The sequence below is a fragment of the Myotis nattereri genome (assembly GCF_964212035.1).
Source record: "Myotis nattereri genome assembly, chromosome: 21".
In the NCBI taxonomy this organism is placed as follows: Eukaryota; Metazoa; Chordata; class Mammalia; order Chiroptera; family Vespertilionidae; genus Myotis; species Myotis nattereri.
In genome coordinates, this window is record NC_138097.1 from 9,209,699 (window position 1) to 9,224,871 (window position 15,173).

The following is a 15,173-nucleotide window of genomic DNA, read 5'->3' on the forward strand; positions in this document are numbered from 1 at the left end:
CTCGTCCAGTCCACGGTCACATTCCCCCTGTTGCTTATAGGCAGTCCATTCAAAACAGGGTTCAGTCAGAGAGAGTATGTGTGCATTTTGCTATTTGGCATTTTGGTATTTTATATCTTACGCGTTTAAAATCTAGAACAGTGTCTCCTCCCTAACTTTTTGGATGTTTTTTATTTTTATTTTATTGCATTGATTTGTAAGAGTTCTTGGATCTTTCCTTAGACATGATGGTGTTTTCTTCCGATTCCTTCTGTGGTACAACTAAGCTTCTTTTCTTGCCTTTGTATGAGTTACCGTTAACCAGGGGTGTTTGTTTCCGTCCTTCACCATCACACTAGCTTCAGTAGCTGCAGAATGGACCCGGATCAGACTTTGGCCGTTGGTGTTTATTGGAAGAAGCGTTCCTTATATCCATTTCTTTTCTATTTCAAGTAAAATCCTTCTTCAGGATGGGTACCGAATCGATTAGCCTAACATGGACGCAAGCTAATAAAGCTGCGTGCGGATTGTCAGCCATGAAATCCTTCGTAACTGCTCTTCATGTTCAGTTCGCAGAGAAGTTCCAGGAGGTGAAAGAAGCCGCCAGACTCGCCAGAGACAAGTCGCAGGAGAAAATCGAGACATCAAGTAACCATTCCCAAGTGAGTGATTTGTCCATAAGATAAAGCCGGGGCGATTCCTGGTCGAGACTCTGTTCCTTGTCACTTTGACCAGAAACAGGAAATTCAGCAGCAGGGCATTTGCCCCCTATGGAGTTCCTTACTTTTAAAAATCTTTATTGTTGAAAGTTTTACATATGTCCCCTTTACTTCCCCACTGACCCCTTCTAGGCCCCTCCCCACCCCAGGCCTTTACCACACTATCGTCTGTGCCCATGGGTTATGCACGTATAGCCCAGGGCATCTTGAAGGTTTTTTTTTGACCTGTTCACACGAGCTGGACAGGACATGCATTTGTGAGACTCCTGACATTTTTTCAGGATGTGGCGATGCATTTTTTTTTAATATATATTTTTATTGATTTCAGAGAGGAAGAGAGAGATGGAAATATCAATGATAAGAGAGAATCATGGATCAGCTGCCTCCTGCACACGCCCCCCTACTGGGGATCGAGCCCGCAACCCGGGCACGTGCCCTGATCGGGAATCGAACTGTGACCTCCTGTTCATACATCGACGCTCAACCACTGGGCCACGCCGGCCTGGCCCGGGATGATGTATTTTGATAGGAAATTTGTATCTGTTGAGGTGAGGGTAATGCATGTCCCTGGCCCTCGGGAGGTGTTCTCTGGTCGCTGTGTTTCAGGACCAGTGACAGGGCAGCTGCTTCCCTCCCGGTGGGAGGTGGGGCTGCATGAAGGATGCTCAGTGACAAGGGCAGGTGCCTGTGCCAGTGGGAGAGAAAGCTTGAGTGATGCCCGCGAGCCCTTGGCTCTGGCTCCCTTTGTAATAAAAGTCAGATGGGAGATGGCGTTCCAGCAGCTGGTTTAGCCAAGGAGATGTGGCTCTGCCGAGTAGTCCCTTTACTTAACAGTGTGACGGTTGACTAAGGAGGACCTGTTTGCCCTAGCCCAGTGGTCGGCAAACCCATTCGTCAACAGAGCCAAATATCAACAGGACAACGATTGAAATTCCTTTTGAGAGCCACATTTTTTAAACTTAAACTATATAGGTAGGTACATTGTTATTCACTTCATTAGGGTACTCCTAAGGCAGTGATGGCGAACCTTTTGAGCTCGGCGTGTCAGCATTTTGAAAAACCCTAACTTAACTCTGGTGCCGTGTCACATATAGAAATTTTTTGATATTTGCAACCGTAGTAAAACAAAGACTTATATTTTTGATACTTATTTTATATAGTTAAATGCCGTTTAACAAAGAAAAATCAACCAAAATGAGTTTGCGTGTCACCTCTGACACGCGTGTCATAGGTTCGCCATCACTGTCCTAAAGCTTAGGAAGAGCCACACTCAAGGGGCCAAAGAGCCGCATGTGGCTCGCGAGCCGCAGTTTGCCAACCACAGCCCTAGCCGGTTTGGCTCAGTGGGTAGAGTGTCGGCCCTCGGACTGAAGGGTCCTGGGTTTGGTTCCGGTCAAGGGCATGTACACTGGTTGCAGGTAAGATCACCAGCCCTGGTTGGGGCGCTTGTGGGAGGCAACCAATCCATGTGTCTCTCTCACATTGCTGTTTCTCTGTCCCTGTCCCTACCTCTCCTGTACACTCTCTCTGGAAATCAACAGAAACATATCCTCGGGTGTGGACTAACAACAACAAAAGAGAGGCTGTTGTGACCTGAAATAAAAACGCCTGCCTTCCTGATGTTTGATTGGTGTATGTCATGGTGGATGGAAGGCTTGATCTAGGGACAGGGTTGTCTGTGTGGAGACAGGGAAAGCCCACATCAGGAGCAAAGATTTGGGTTTGGGATGAAGCAGGTGTAACAGCAAGACGGCCAGGGCACAGTGGGGCTGGGAGTGAGGTGCACTGTGGGAGGGACAGCCATGCACTTGCAGATACTGGGAAAGACCTGGAATTCTTCACAAGCAGATAGTTTATTAATTTAACTAGAGGCCCGGTGCACAAAATTAGTGCACAGTGGCGGGGGGAGGGGAAGGGTCTCTCAGCCCGGCCTGCACCCTCTCACAATCCGGGACCGCTGGCTCCTAACTGCTTGCCTGCCTGCCTGCCTGTCTGATCACCCCTAACCGCTGGCCTGCCTGCCTCATTGACCCTAACCATTCTGCCTGCCTGACTCATCGCCCCTAACCACTCTGCCTGCCTGCCTCATCGCCCCTAACCACTCTGCCTGCCTGCCTCATCACTCCTAACGACTCTGCATGCCTGCCTCATCGCCCCTAACCACTCTGCCTGCCTGTCTGATCGCCCCTAACCACTCTGCCTGCCTGCCTCATCGCCCCTAACCACTCTGCATGCCTGCCTCATTGCCCCTAACCACTCGCCTGCCTGCCTCATTGCCCCTAACCATTCTGCCTGCCTGCCTCATTGCCCCTAACCATTCTGCCTGCCTGCCTCATCGCCCCTAACCACTCGCCTGCCTGCCTCATTGCCCCTAACCATTCTGCCTGCCTGCCTCATTGCCCCTAACCATTCTGCCTGCCTGCCTCATTGCCCCTAACCATTCTGCCTGCCTGCCTCATTGCCCCTAACCACTCGCCTGCCTGCCTGATCGGCCCTACTGCCTCTGCCTGCCTGTCTGATCGCCCCTAACCACTCTGCCTGCCTGTCTGATCGCCCCTAACCACTCTGCCTGCCTGCCTCATCGCCCCTAACTACTCTGCCTGCCTGCCTCATCGCCCCTAACTACTCTGCCTGCCTGCCTCATAGCCCCTAACCACTCTGCCTGCCTGCCTCATCGCCCCTAAACACTCTGCCTGCCTGCCTCATCGCCCCCAGCTGCTCACCTGCCTGCCTGATCACCCCTAACCACCTCTGCCCCTGCTGCCACAGCTTCATCCAGAAGGACATCCGGAATGATGTCCGGAAGGTCCTTCAGCTGTTCAGTCTATTTAGCACGTTACGCTTTTATTCTTATAGATTATTCATTATTGAGTAGTTAGTTGGCAGACATCGGAGGTGTTTTATGACTGTTGGTCTGGAATTGCCATGAGGGTTGCCTGCGGATGGTAAGGAAGTCGGGGTGCCACAGAGGGTTGTGAGGAGGCTGTGGGTGAGGATGGCCTGGCAGGGCAGCCACAGGGCGAAGGGGAAGGATGGATGGCGGAGACCCCTGGTCGGAGGGGAACCAGGAGGCCTGGGCGCCTGGAGCAGTCAAGACTGACGCCCAAGGCTTGACGGTATTAACGTTTAGCTTTTAGTATCTGCAAATGTTTAGCAGCAGATACTCCCCAAGGTTTTGTTTTAAATATATTTTTATTGATTTCAGAGAGGTGAGGAGAGAGAGATAGAAACATCAATGATAAGAATCACGCCCCCCACTGGGTGTCGAGCCCTCAATCCGGGCATATGAAGACCGGGAATCGAACCTCGACCTCCTGGTCCAGGTCCATCGGTCGACGCTCAACCACTGAGCCACGCTAGCCAGGCTCCCCAAGTTTTTATTTGCATTTCAGTTTTGTTTATGGCGTTTTTTTTGCAAGGTAGGAATGCAAAGTTAGTCAGATTTATACATCCTTCCCTTCACGGTTCCTTCCTTTTGCCATTATGCATGTTGGAAGCTAAATAAGATCTTGCTGAGAGCTTATCCAAGACCAGATGAGATTTCACCACCATGTGGGATGACTTATCACAGAAAGCATCTCAGAATATTCATAACACGCTAAATAGTCATGGAGACCACAGGCACCCAGAGCCGGTCCCTGTTGTTTTAATGAGTGTGGATCTTCCCCTTTGCAGCGCCAGGATGCTGCAGCTGTCTCAGCCTGTAACGGTTTTTCTCTTCCCTCGTTATAAATCGTTCCTCCTCTTTTAATTTGTGGCTTCTGCTGGTGCTATTTAAGGAGACCGGGGATCCATCGGGTGTGTTAGGGTTATCTGGAGAGTGTGAGTAAAATGGCCCAGGTGCTCGCTGGTCCGCGAAGCGCCCAGACTCTGAGCTCACTGTGGCCCCCCCTGGGCCTTGTCCTTGGTTCTCGATGGTCTCTGACATGTTCGTCGTTGCTGCGTGTCCGTCAGACGAGTGGTTCCCACCCTCAGAAACAGTGTCTCGGATGCCTGACTCGTTGCCCCTGTGAGGACCCGCAGTAACGTGTGAGATAATTCACTTTGGCCAGGAATCTGGGTGTGAAACCCCATCTTCTGCTCAGGCATCCAGTGTCAACGGGACGGACGATGAAAAGGCGTCTCACGCCAGCCCGGTGGACACCCACCTCAAGTCTGAGAACAACAAGCTGAAGATCGCGCTGACGCAGAGGTAAGGGGCTTACGTCCAGACCAGACGCTGGTTCTCTGGCGGCCAGTCTCACCTCCCGGCCGAGGGAAGCCGGCCAGCTGGCCTCGTGGCTGCTCTCTGCCTCGGTGACCACATCACACACGCTGACCACGTCTGTTGGCACCCGCCTCTCCACTCAGCCGGCCCGGCCTGTTCTCGGAGCTTAATGCCTGTGACCTGACCTAGGAGTCCAGGCAACCGTGACCCTTAGACCCAGCCCCCGGTTTTGGATTGTGGGCTTTGTCAGGGTTTCAAAGGACAGAACGGTGACCAGTCTTTTTTCTTTCTCATCAGACACCTATCAGACTATTCTTGATTGTGTGAATTTTTGTTTGTTTGTTTTTAAATATATTTTTATTGATTTCAGAGAGGAAGGGAGAGGGAGAGAGAGATACATCCACGATGAGAGAGAATCATGGATCGGCTGCCTCCCGCACGCCCCCTGCTGGGGATCGAGCCTGCAACCCGGGCCTGCGCCCTGACCGGGAATTGAACTGGGACCTCCTGGTTCCTAGGTCGATGCTCAACCACGGAGCCACGCCGGCCGGGCCTATTCTTGATTGTTTACGTCGCAGCGTACTGCCTGAATGAACACATTTTAGCCCTAAACATCAATGTTTTGAAATCCCAATTTAGTGGAGAAGTGAATTATAGGAATGAGGGGAAGCCATTTCCCCAAATCAGCTTCAGTTCTCCATCATCAGTCCTGGAACTAATCAGATAATAATGCTTTCTGTTTTTTCAGTCGATATTGTTTGAACTGGAAGTGTGTATTTTCCTCTCACCGTCCCGGGTCCTGAGGCTGTGGGATGAAAGATAATGCAGATTATCCAGATACAGCTGCATCTACTGTTTAAAAAGCTGTTAGATGCAGAACTCCCCTCTGCCAGGCCATGCTGAGCGGGAGCCAGGACTCTGACAGCTTGTGGGGCAAGCTCTGCCCATCACCCGAGACGTTCAGACCGCAGATTCCTGGGCCCCAAGCAGGGAAACAAAGGGGCCAGAAAACCGAACAGCCTCTGAGGGGAGCCTGACTCCAGTTTGTTTTCTAAAACTTCCTCACTGGAAGCACAGGGTCAAAGATAAACTTGGGCCCTGGTCAGTGTGGCTCCGTGGATAGAGCGTCAGCCTGCGGACCAAAGGGTCCCGGGTTCCATTCTGGTCAAGGGCAGGTACCTTGGTTGCAGGCTCCTCCCCGGCCTGGGCCCTGATTGGGGCTCCTGCCGGAGGCAACCAATGGATGTGTTTCTCTCACATCAATGTCTTTCTCTGTCTTTCCGTCTGTCTTCCACTCTCCCTAAAAATCAATGGAGAAATATCCTCGGGTGAGGATTCACAACCGCCACAAAAAGATAAACCCAGGTGCATGGGGTACAGTAGAGGTGTCCCTCAGACCCGTGGCTAGAACCCCCGTTCTGCCCTCGGGGGAGCCCCCGTCATGGCCTCCTCTGCCCTCGGCTCTCAAATCTAGATTCCTTCCGAGGCAGGGCTGGGGGACCTTTTTCTGCCAAGGGCCATTGGGATATTTAGAACCTCATTCACTTCATATAATTCACTTCATGTAAGTTTATGTTGCTGCGAAGGCTCCTGGATTTATTGACGTTCGAGTCCCGCCTGCAGGGCCAAGCCTAATGCGTTCCTGGGCCTGCTGTGCCGCCAGGTCTGCTTCCAAGGCTCTGAGGAGGCACCAGTGACAGTGGGACCATCATCACCTGTTTGCTTGTTAAATCTGGGGGGTTTTTGTGTTGGGTTTTTTTTTGTTTTTTGTTTGTTTTTTTTTTTGGCTCCAAGGTGAATGCAGGAACTTGTCGAAAGAGTCCAGGAGCTTTCATGAGATTCTCAGAGGCCCCGGGGTCAGGTCGGCCCAGCACTTCAGAACTTCTGACCCTGAGGCTCATTTCAGGGAGAAAGCAGTTCTCGTTCTGTGTCTGGGGTCAGCTGGGGGAGGAGGGACAGGGTCTGACTCCGTGAGTTGGTCTCTTCCTTCTCTAAGAATTCTGTGCATTTCTAAAGTGATTCGTTTTTTTTAAATCCTCACCTGAGGATATTTTTCCATTGATTTTTTTTTTGTTTTTGATTTTGTTTTGTTTTTTAAATATATTTCATTGATTTTTTTACAGAGAGGAAGGAAGAGGGATAGAGAATCAGAAACACGGATAGAGAGAGAAACACCGATCAGCTGCCTCCTGCACACCCCCCACCGGGGATGTGCCCGCAACCCAGGCACATGCCCCCGACCGGAATCGAACCCGGGACCCTTCAGTCCGCAGGCCGACGCTCTATCCACTGAGCCAAACCGGCTACGGCTGTTTTTATTTTTAAAAAATTATTATTATTATTATTATTATTATTATTATTTTTACTTTCATCCATTGATTTTTGAGAGAATGGAAGAGAGAGGGAAAGACAGAGAGAAGCATCAATGTAAGAGAAACACATCGATTGGTTGCCTCCTGCGTGAGTCCCGACCAGGGCCTGGCTGGGGAGGAGCCTGCATCTGAGGTCCGTGCCCTTGACCGGAATCGAACCCGGGACCCTTTGGTCTGCAGGCCGATGCTCTATCCACTGAGCCACACCGGCCAGGGCTCTAAAGGGATTCTTTATAAAAAAAAAAAACAGCCCAGCCAGGTGACGGGTCCACACAAGACAGGCCAGTCCCTCTGGCGCTTGCTCCTCCTGCCAGCCCACAGGTCGGGGCAGGGGGACGGTCAGCGCCCGCCCTCCCGGTCACCTCCCGGCCCCTGCCTTGCAGCGCCGCCAACGTGAAGAAATGGGAGATCGAGCTGCAGACCCTGCGGGAGAGCAACGCCCGGCTGACCACGGCGCTGCAGGAGTCCGCCACCAGCGTGGAGCAGTGGAAGAGGCAGTTCTCCATCTGCCGCGACGAGAATGACCGGCTGCGGCACAAGGTGGGCTTTGGGGGTCCAGGGGGGCACGGCCAGCGGGAGGGGCGGCGGGCGCAGGAAGACTTGCTGCCTCCTCCCTCCCTCTATTTCAATAACTGATTGATTACTTTGTTGTTGTTTTTTTTTTAAATATATTTTATTGATTTTTTACAGAGAGGAAGGAAGAGGGATAGAGAGTCAGAAACATCGATGAGAGAGAAACATCGATCAGCTGCCTCCTGCACACTCCCCACCAGGGACGTGCCCGCAACCGAGGTACATGCCCTTGACCGGAATCGAACCTGGGACCCTTGAGTCCGCAGGCCGACGCTCTATCCACTGAGCCAAACCGGTTAAGCTACTTTATTTTTTTATAAAGATATTTTTATTGATTTCCGAGAGGAAGGGAGAGGGAGAGAGAGAGAGAGAGATAGAAACATCAGTGATGAGAGAGAATCATGGATCGGCTGCCTCCTGCACGGCCCCCACTGGGGATGGAGCCCGCAACCCGGGCCTGTGCCCTTGACCGGGAATCGAACCTTGACCTCCTGGTTCATAGGTCGACGCTCAACCACTGAGCCGCGCCGGCCGTGTTTGAATGGTCAGCGCGTTGACCCCACAGGCTGTGGGCACGACAGGGGGACACAGCACATTGACCTTGGCTTTCACGCTCCCTGGCCCACCCGGCCTGAGCGGGGCCACCGGAGGCCGTGCTCTGCCTCACCGTCTTCGTGGCACAGATGGCACATGCAGCTGCCTCGGGTGGCGTTTTCCTTTCAGGCCCACAGTGCTGACTCCGCAGGCTCCCTTCCCAGGCTGGCTGATCGATTGCCCTCTCTTTCTTTTTCCAAGCCAAGAGCCCAGCTTCTCTCTGCGCCTGAGTATCCGAGCCCAAGGGCAGGGGCGGTCGGGCGGAGGAAGTGCCCGCTGAGAGGAGCTTCAGCTTCCCCTGTGGGCGGGGGGCGGCGTCTCCAGCAGCCCCTGAGCTGGGTGCGCGCCCGCCTCTGGGCAGTCCTCACAGCCAGCACCCAACGCATTCCCTGCTGGGACTGCTGCTGCCGCTTGTGGGGACCCCATCAACGTGGAGCTTTTGTGTTACACGTGGCTTCCACTCTTGCCGTCCGCTCTGCACACACACTCTGGCCTTGGCTGTTCTTCTGAGGGAGCCGGCTGGGGAGGGAGAGAAAGGTGCACCCTGGGGATTTGCCCCCCACCCCCCACCCCTCCCCGTTCCCCTCCAGGAAGAAGCCTGCAGGCCAGGCGCCCATGTGCACCACTAGGGAAAGGTCCTGATTTAAAACGTTTGAAATGTCATCGCGTCCCCCTGGGTGGCCACCGGTGTCTACCCCGCTGGCTTAAACCCATGAAACGGAATAATTCAGGATGTGATTAAAACGATGGAGAACCATTTGGAATTGAATACATTTCTATGCTGATAATAAAAATCATTTTAAAAAGATGTAAATCGTCCTGGGGAGAAGCAGGTCGATCCATGGGCCATCTGGCCTCTGCTCGTGACAAGTCCTTAAAGCGAACCTGCAGCTCCTGCCCCGTGGCCGCGAGGGCAGCCCGGAGCCCGTGCATCCTGAGGCCAGGCTGGGTGGCTCAGGAGGCTCTGCCGGTGGTGAGTGAGGCACCTCCTGCCGAAAGGGACCGGCAGCCCCTCCGGGAGCCGCATGGAGTTTGATTGTAGCCTCCGAGAAACACAAGTGGGCTAGTTTCAGGTTTATTTTATTTTTATTTTTTTAATATATTTTATTGATTTTTTTTTACAGAGAGGAAGGGAGAGAGAGAGAGAGTTAGAAACATCAATGAGAGAGAAACATCGATTAGCTGCCTCCTGCACATCTCCCACTGGGGATGTGCCCGCAACCCAGGTACACGCCCTTGACCGGAATCGAACCCGGGACCCTTCAGTCCGCAGGCCGACGCTCCATCCACTGAGCCAAACCGGTTTCGGCAGGTTTATTTTAAAAGAAATAAGTTTAGCCCAGCGGATAGAGTGTTGGCCTGCGGACCGAAGGGTTCTGGGTTCAGTTCCGGCCAGGGGCACATACCTTGGTTGCAGGCTCCTCCCCGGCCTGGGTCCTGGTCGGGACACGTGCAGAAGGCAACCAATCAATGTTGCTCTCTGTCTTTCCCTCTCTCTGAAAAAAATCAATGGAAATACATCCTCGGTGAGAATTAGTAGAAAAGAAAAAAGAAAGGACGCATAGACAGAGCCGTGTCGATCTTTTGTTTAATGACAAAAAAGCCAGCTAGCGTCCCTGCTTCCTCTGTGTTGTTTCCCCAAGATTGACGAGCTGGAAGAGCAGTGCGGTGAGATCAACAGGGAGAAGGAGAAAAACACGCAGCTGAAGCGGAGGATCGAGGAGCTGGAGTCCGAGCTCCGAGAGAAGGAGACGGTGAGTCGCTCGCGGCTCTGGCGGCCCCGCGCCGTCCTCTGGGCCGGCGGGCGAGCTCTCCCCCCAAGGGCGCAGCCGGCCACTGGGCATGTGACGGCCCTGGCAGCTGCCCGCACGTCGGCACAGAGTCAGAGCCAGGAGTCACGTCAGGGCGCAGATGCTACAGCCTCCTCGCTCTGTGTGTGCTGTGTGGTCGGCCGCCCCGATCCAAGAGGGAGTTGAACTTTGTACCAGACACTTGGGAACTTTTTTTAAACGCTGTATCATCAGAAGTTGAACTCCGCTGTCAAATGAGTGCAGTGAGAGCCATTCGTTTTCTGGGGGGCAGGACAGCCAAGTACACGGAGGCTGGAGGCCACGCACGGGCAGGCTGCCCACCCGTTCTCTGCCTCAGTTTCCCCACCCACAAAGCAGGAAGCATGAGAAGACCTTCCGCCATGGTGGTGTACGATCGTGCGATCGCGCGTGTAGCATATCTGAAGGGTGCAGTGTTGGCGTCATCACCTTCATTATCTGTGCAAACAGCGCGGGTTCCAAAAGCTGCTTCCCTTCCTAGATGCCCAAGGTGGGGGGAGGGGGTTCAAGAATACCTTTTATCTGACCTGATTTCACATGCTTTTTCAAATTTCTTTCTCCCGTAGGAGCTGAAAGATCTCCGAAAACAGAGTGAAATCATACCTCAGCTCATGTCAGAGTGCGAATACGTCTCTGAGAAGTTAGAGGTAAGGGCGGGAGGCTCCGATGAGAAGGCACTGGTCATGTGACTCCTCCCCGAGGTCCCTTCCCACCTCCCCACCTCACCCCACCCCCCACCCCCGTCCCCAAGAAGGCTCAGCAGCATTTGTCTTGTGGCTTTTCCACCTAACGAAGGTGTCCTGTGCCACAACCATAGTGCAGGTGACTGTTGCCAGGCCACAGAATTCCCTGCAGAACCACAGAGGGGTGAGGAGTCGGGGCAGAAGGAAGGGCTGAGAGCGTAAGACCTGGGTCCTGTCCCACCTCTCCACTCCCCAGCCGTGACCTTGCAGACACCCCTCACTGGCCTCAGACTTTTTTTTAAAAAATTTAATTGATTTCAGAGAGGAAGGGAGAAAAAGAGAGAGAGAGAAACATCAATGATGAGAGAGAATCATTTACCTGTTGCCTTCTGCACACCCCACACTGGGGATCGAGCCCGCAACCCGGGCATGTGTCCTGACCAGGAATCAAACCATGACCGCCAGGTTCATAGGTCGGCACTCAACCACTGAGCCACACCAGCCAGGCCGGCCTCAGATTTCTGATCACAAAAGGATCAGAATGGGTAGATAACACAGCCTGAGGAAGGGCAGGTGACCTGGGCCCCAAGGAGAGTGTACAGCCAGGCTCTCAGTTCAGGAGCCCCAGCATTAGCAACTGGTTGGGTTAGGTTATCAGCCTGGAGCTGATTGGACCTCTGCTGACCGGCTGGGCCTGGGGCTGAAAATGCCTCCTGCTGGGATTTCAGACTTTCTCTGCTGGGCACTGGTGAAAGGGCCGGTTAGCATCGGGCTCCCCGGGCAGGCGTCCGAGTTCTGCGTTCTGTGTAGGACCGTCATCTTCCAGACCCCGTGTTGGTCACACACTGTCTGTGGGCACCTCTGCCCGAGGACAGGCAGGAACAAAGGGCTCGCTGAGGCCGAAACCGGTTTGGCTCAGTGGATAGAGCGTCGGCCTGCGGACTGAAAGGTCCCAGGTTCGATTCCGGTCAAGGGCATGTGCCTGGGTTGCGGGCACATCCCCAGTAGGAGATGTGCAGGAGGCGGCTGATCGATGTTTCTCTCCCATCGATGTTTCTAACTCTCTATCCCTCTCCCTTCCTCTCTGTAAAAAACCAATAAAATATATTTAAAAAAAAAAAAAAAAAAGGGCTCGCTGAGCTGCCCTGGTCTGGGTGCTGAGGCCCTAACAGGTCGGGGCTGCAGCCGTCGCAGGTCTCAGCGCCCCCCCCCCCCGCCCCCGCTGTTCTCCAGACCCTTCTCCTTTGGTTTGGCTGCAGGCCGCGGAGAAAGACAATCAAAACTTGGAGGACAAAGTGCGTTCGCTGAAGATGGACATTGAGGAGAGCAAATACCGACAGCGCCACCTCAAGGTGGAGTTGAAGAACTTCTTGGAGGTGCTGGACGGGAAGATCGACGACCTGCACGACTTCCGCCGCGGCCTCTCCAAGCTGGGCACCGACAACTAGGGCGCGGCCGGCCCCGCGGGAGCCACAGGTGTGTGCGAGGCGGCCGGGCCAGGATGTCCGTCCTGCTGCAGGGGTTGCTCTGTCCATGCAGGTTCCAGATCTCCGTCCCGCCTCGCCTCCGGGATCGCCGTCTCCTCTCGCTTCTCTGGCCTTTCGAGGTTGCGGGCCCCTGGAAGATTCTGACTCAGGAATCTAGACTAGGTCTACCTTACGTTTACGCAGTCAGGGCAGGGATGTTTATATCTTTCTTAAGGGTTGTTGCAGCCACATGAGCTGAAATGAGTTTTCTAATCCAAACCTGAGTATCCATCACACCTTCTTTTTTTTTTTTTTTTTTGAACGGCATTCGGAGTATCTGAATGTCCCCCCAGGCGCCCCAGTGTGGCCGTGGAGGTAAAAGCTCCCTCCCTGTAGCTGTCCAGATGCGGTAGAGCAGCTGCTTGTCCGGAGAAAGGAGACAGGCTTCCGGAGGTGCCTCTCTGGCCCCGGGGACCCCTGACCCCCCGACCCCTCATCCCGCCCCAGTTGTGAGGCTGCGACCACGCTCCTTTCCTTGGTTTTTGTTTCTGAGCAGATCGCTGTGCCCTGGGGACAGCACGCAGTGAGGGCGCCTCGCACAGTGCCTGGCACACAGTAGGTGCTTTAATAAATACTTGTTCAATTAAACACATGCCCAGGATTTAGTGTTTCAATCCAGCCCCAGCAGAGAGTCCCTGCCGACAGACCAGCGTCCTGGGTCAGCGTCAGGCGTGAACGCACTTGTGTGGTCCAGCCCGTGGCTTGGCTCCGTGGCCCTGAGGCTGGGAGGGTGGCCGTGGAGGCAGCAGGAGCTGGCAGGTGTCCTCCCGCCCCAGGCGCCCATCCACGGCCCTCTGCCCTGGTCTCTGACCCTGGGACCACGCTCACTCTCTACTCGTGGGGCCTGTAGCTGGGATTCCAGGACCACGGGTCGCCCCTGGGGTCGGGCTGCCCACTGGGATCCTATGTTGGGTTTGGGCAGTTGAGGAAGAAGTCACACCAGCCCAGCGGGGGAGAGTCAGCTCAGCCGGGAGGCTGGCCTTGGCCCAGGTCTGCCTCCACCCCCTCAGGTCCTGCTGAGGGAGGGACTGGCACAGTGGTTGAACCCCTGGCCGTGGGCCCTTCTAAGGGAGCCTTGGTGCGCCTGAACCTGCTCTGTGAACCACTAAGAGAACTTCCGTTTCTAGAAAGAGGTTCCCACGTGGGGAGAATTTCTCCCTGCTGAGTCTGGGTAGATGATAACACAGCCTGAGGGCGGGCAGGTGACCTGGGCCCCAAGGAGAGTGTACAGGTCCTGCTGCCCCCTCCATGGAGCTGAGCCCTCTGCACAGGGGAGGAGGGAGGAGGGAAGAGGAGGAGGAAGGGCTGGTGGCCTGGAGCACAGCTTCAGCAGAGTCCGCACAGGCTGGCACAGGATGTGCAGGGCGCACGGGAGAAGCAGGGCGCGGCTGGCCTGCCCTATCCCGGAGCCCCAGGCGGCTCAGGACAGCTTGGGCAGCTCCTCACTGGCTGAGCCGGAGACTAGACGGCAGGCTGGGCCTGGGCTGGGCCTGTGGCCGGCAGAGGGTAAAGGGATTCTTCTCAGGCAGGTCAGCCCACCTGGCAGCAGACCGGGCACATGGCTGCCCAGGGGCCGTGGGCTCCAGGGTTTAAAACCTCAGTGTGGGTCTTCTTGTTGTTGTTAATCCTCCCCCAAGGACATTTTCCCATTGATTTTAGAGAGAGTGGAAGAGAGAGGAAGAGACAGAGAAACATCGATGTGAGAGAGACACATCCATTGGTTGCCTCCTGCACGCGCCCTGACCTGGGGGGGGGGGGGGGCCCGGCCTGGGGAGGAGCCTGTAACTGAAGTACATGCCCTTGACCGGAATTGAACCCGGGACCCTTTGGTCCGCAGGCCGACGCTCTATCCACTGACCCACACCGGCTAAGGCTCCACGTGGGTCGACTCGGCTGATGGCACGCTCAGGCAGCGCAGTCAGAGGAAGGGGAGTTGCTAAAGGCACCTGTGCTCCGTAGCAGTGACTGTAGCAAACGCCGGAAGCAGCAGAGCTGTTACCAGGCTGGCGGCTGGTCCCGGGTGTCCCGAGGTCCCCTCACCGACCCTGGAAGAGCTCGGTGAGCCCCGTGTAGGTGGTGGCGCGGAGCTCAGACCCCGAGCGGCCGGCTCGGCCAGCGCGGACGTGTCCCAGGCCCCGAGCCGAGCCGCGGGCTCCTCTGCGGGGAAAGCGCGGCGTCACCAGGCCCTGGGCTGCGTTCCTCTGCTCCTCTAAAGGTTCCATGTTTCTTCGTTTACTTTCTTTTAAGGGCAGTGACCCCGGACAGCCCGGCGGTCAGGGGAGACTGGCCCCCCCGTCTGACAGCCTGTGGCTCCGTGCGGGTGGCTCAGGGCCACGGAAACGACCCTGAATTCCCCCGGTTTTCCCGGGAGCCCGTTTAACGGTCCTCGCTTATCAGGGCGCCGTCCCCAGCCTCACACCAATGTCCTTCGTGGTCGCTGTTGGAAGCCAGGGCTGCCATCTCCACCTCTGGCCACCTGGTCCTGGTTAGATCCTTTCTGCACCGTGAAACCCGGGGGCCCGAGAGAAGCTACGTAAAACCTGCGGCCCCTTATTCGTAATGAGCCTTAAAAATAACTTTCGTCCCAGGAAAGTCCCAGCGGGGTGCATGGCCACGTGGAGAGTGGCGAGTGGAGATGAGCCCCTCCTGGTGTCCAGGGATGGAAGGTCCCCGAGAGACAGGGTGGGGGGG

General features: G+C 55.0%; 1 protein-coding gene across 4 annotated transcripts in view; it reads left to right on the forward strand.

Moving 5' to 3' along the window:
* HOMER2 (homer scaffold protein 2) overlaps positions 1-14,129 on the forward strand; it is a 71,242-nt gene extending 57,113 nt beyond the window's left edge. For 2 of the 4 annotated variants that reach the window (XM_081114691.1, XM_081114693.1), the window contains 6 exons: positions 549-641; positions 4,751-4,890; positions 7,661-7,817; positions 10,088-10,198; positions 10,840-10,920; positions 12,216-13,067. In XM_081114691.1, coding sequence (XP_080970817.1) covers positions 549-641; positions 4,751-4,890; positions 7,661-7,817; positions 10,088-10,198; positions 10,840-10,920; positions 12,216-12,404 — 771 coding nt within the window. In that variant the 3' untranslated portion in view covers positions 12,405-13,067. Of the gene's footprint in view, positions 1-548; positions 642-4,750; positions 4,891-7,660; positions 7,818-10,087; positions 10,199-10,839; positions 10,921-12,215 lie in introns of all 4 variants that reach the window. The other 2 variants (XM_081114692.1, XM_081114694.1) reach the window with 2 other exon arrangements.
* The last annotated feature ends 1,044 nt before the right edge of the window (positions 14,130-15,173 follow it).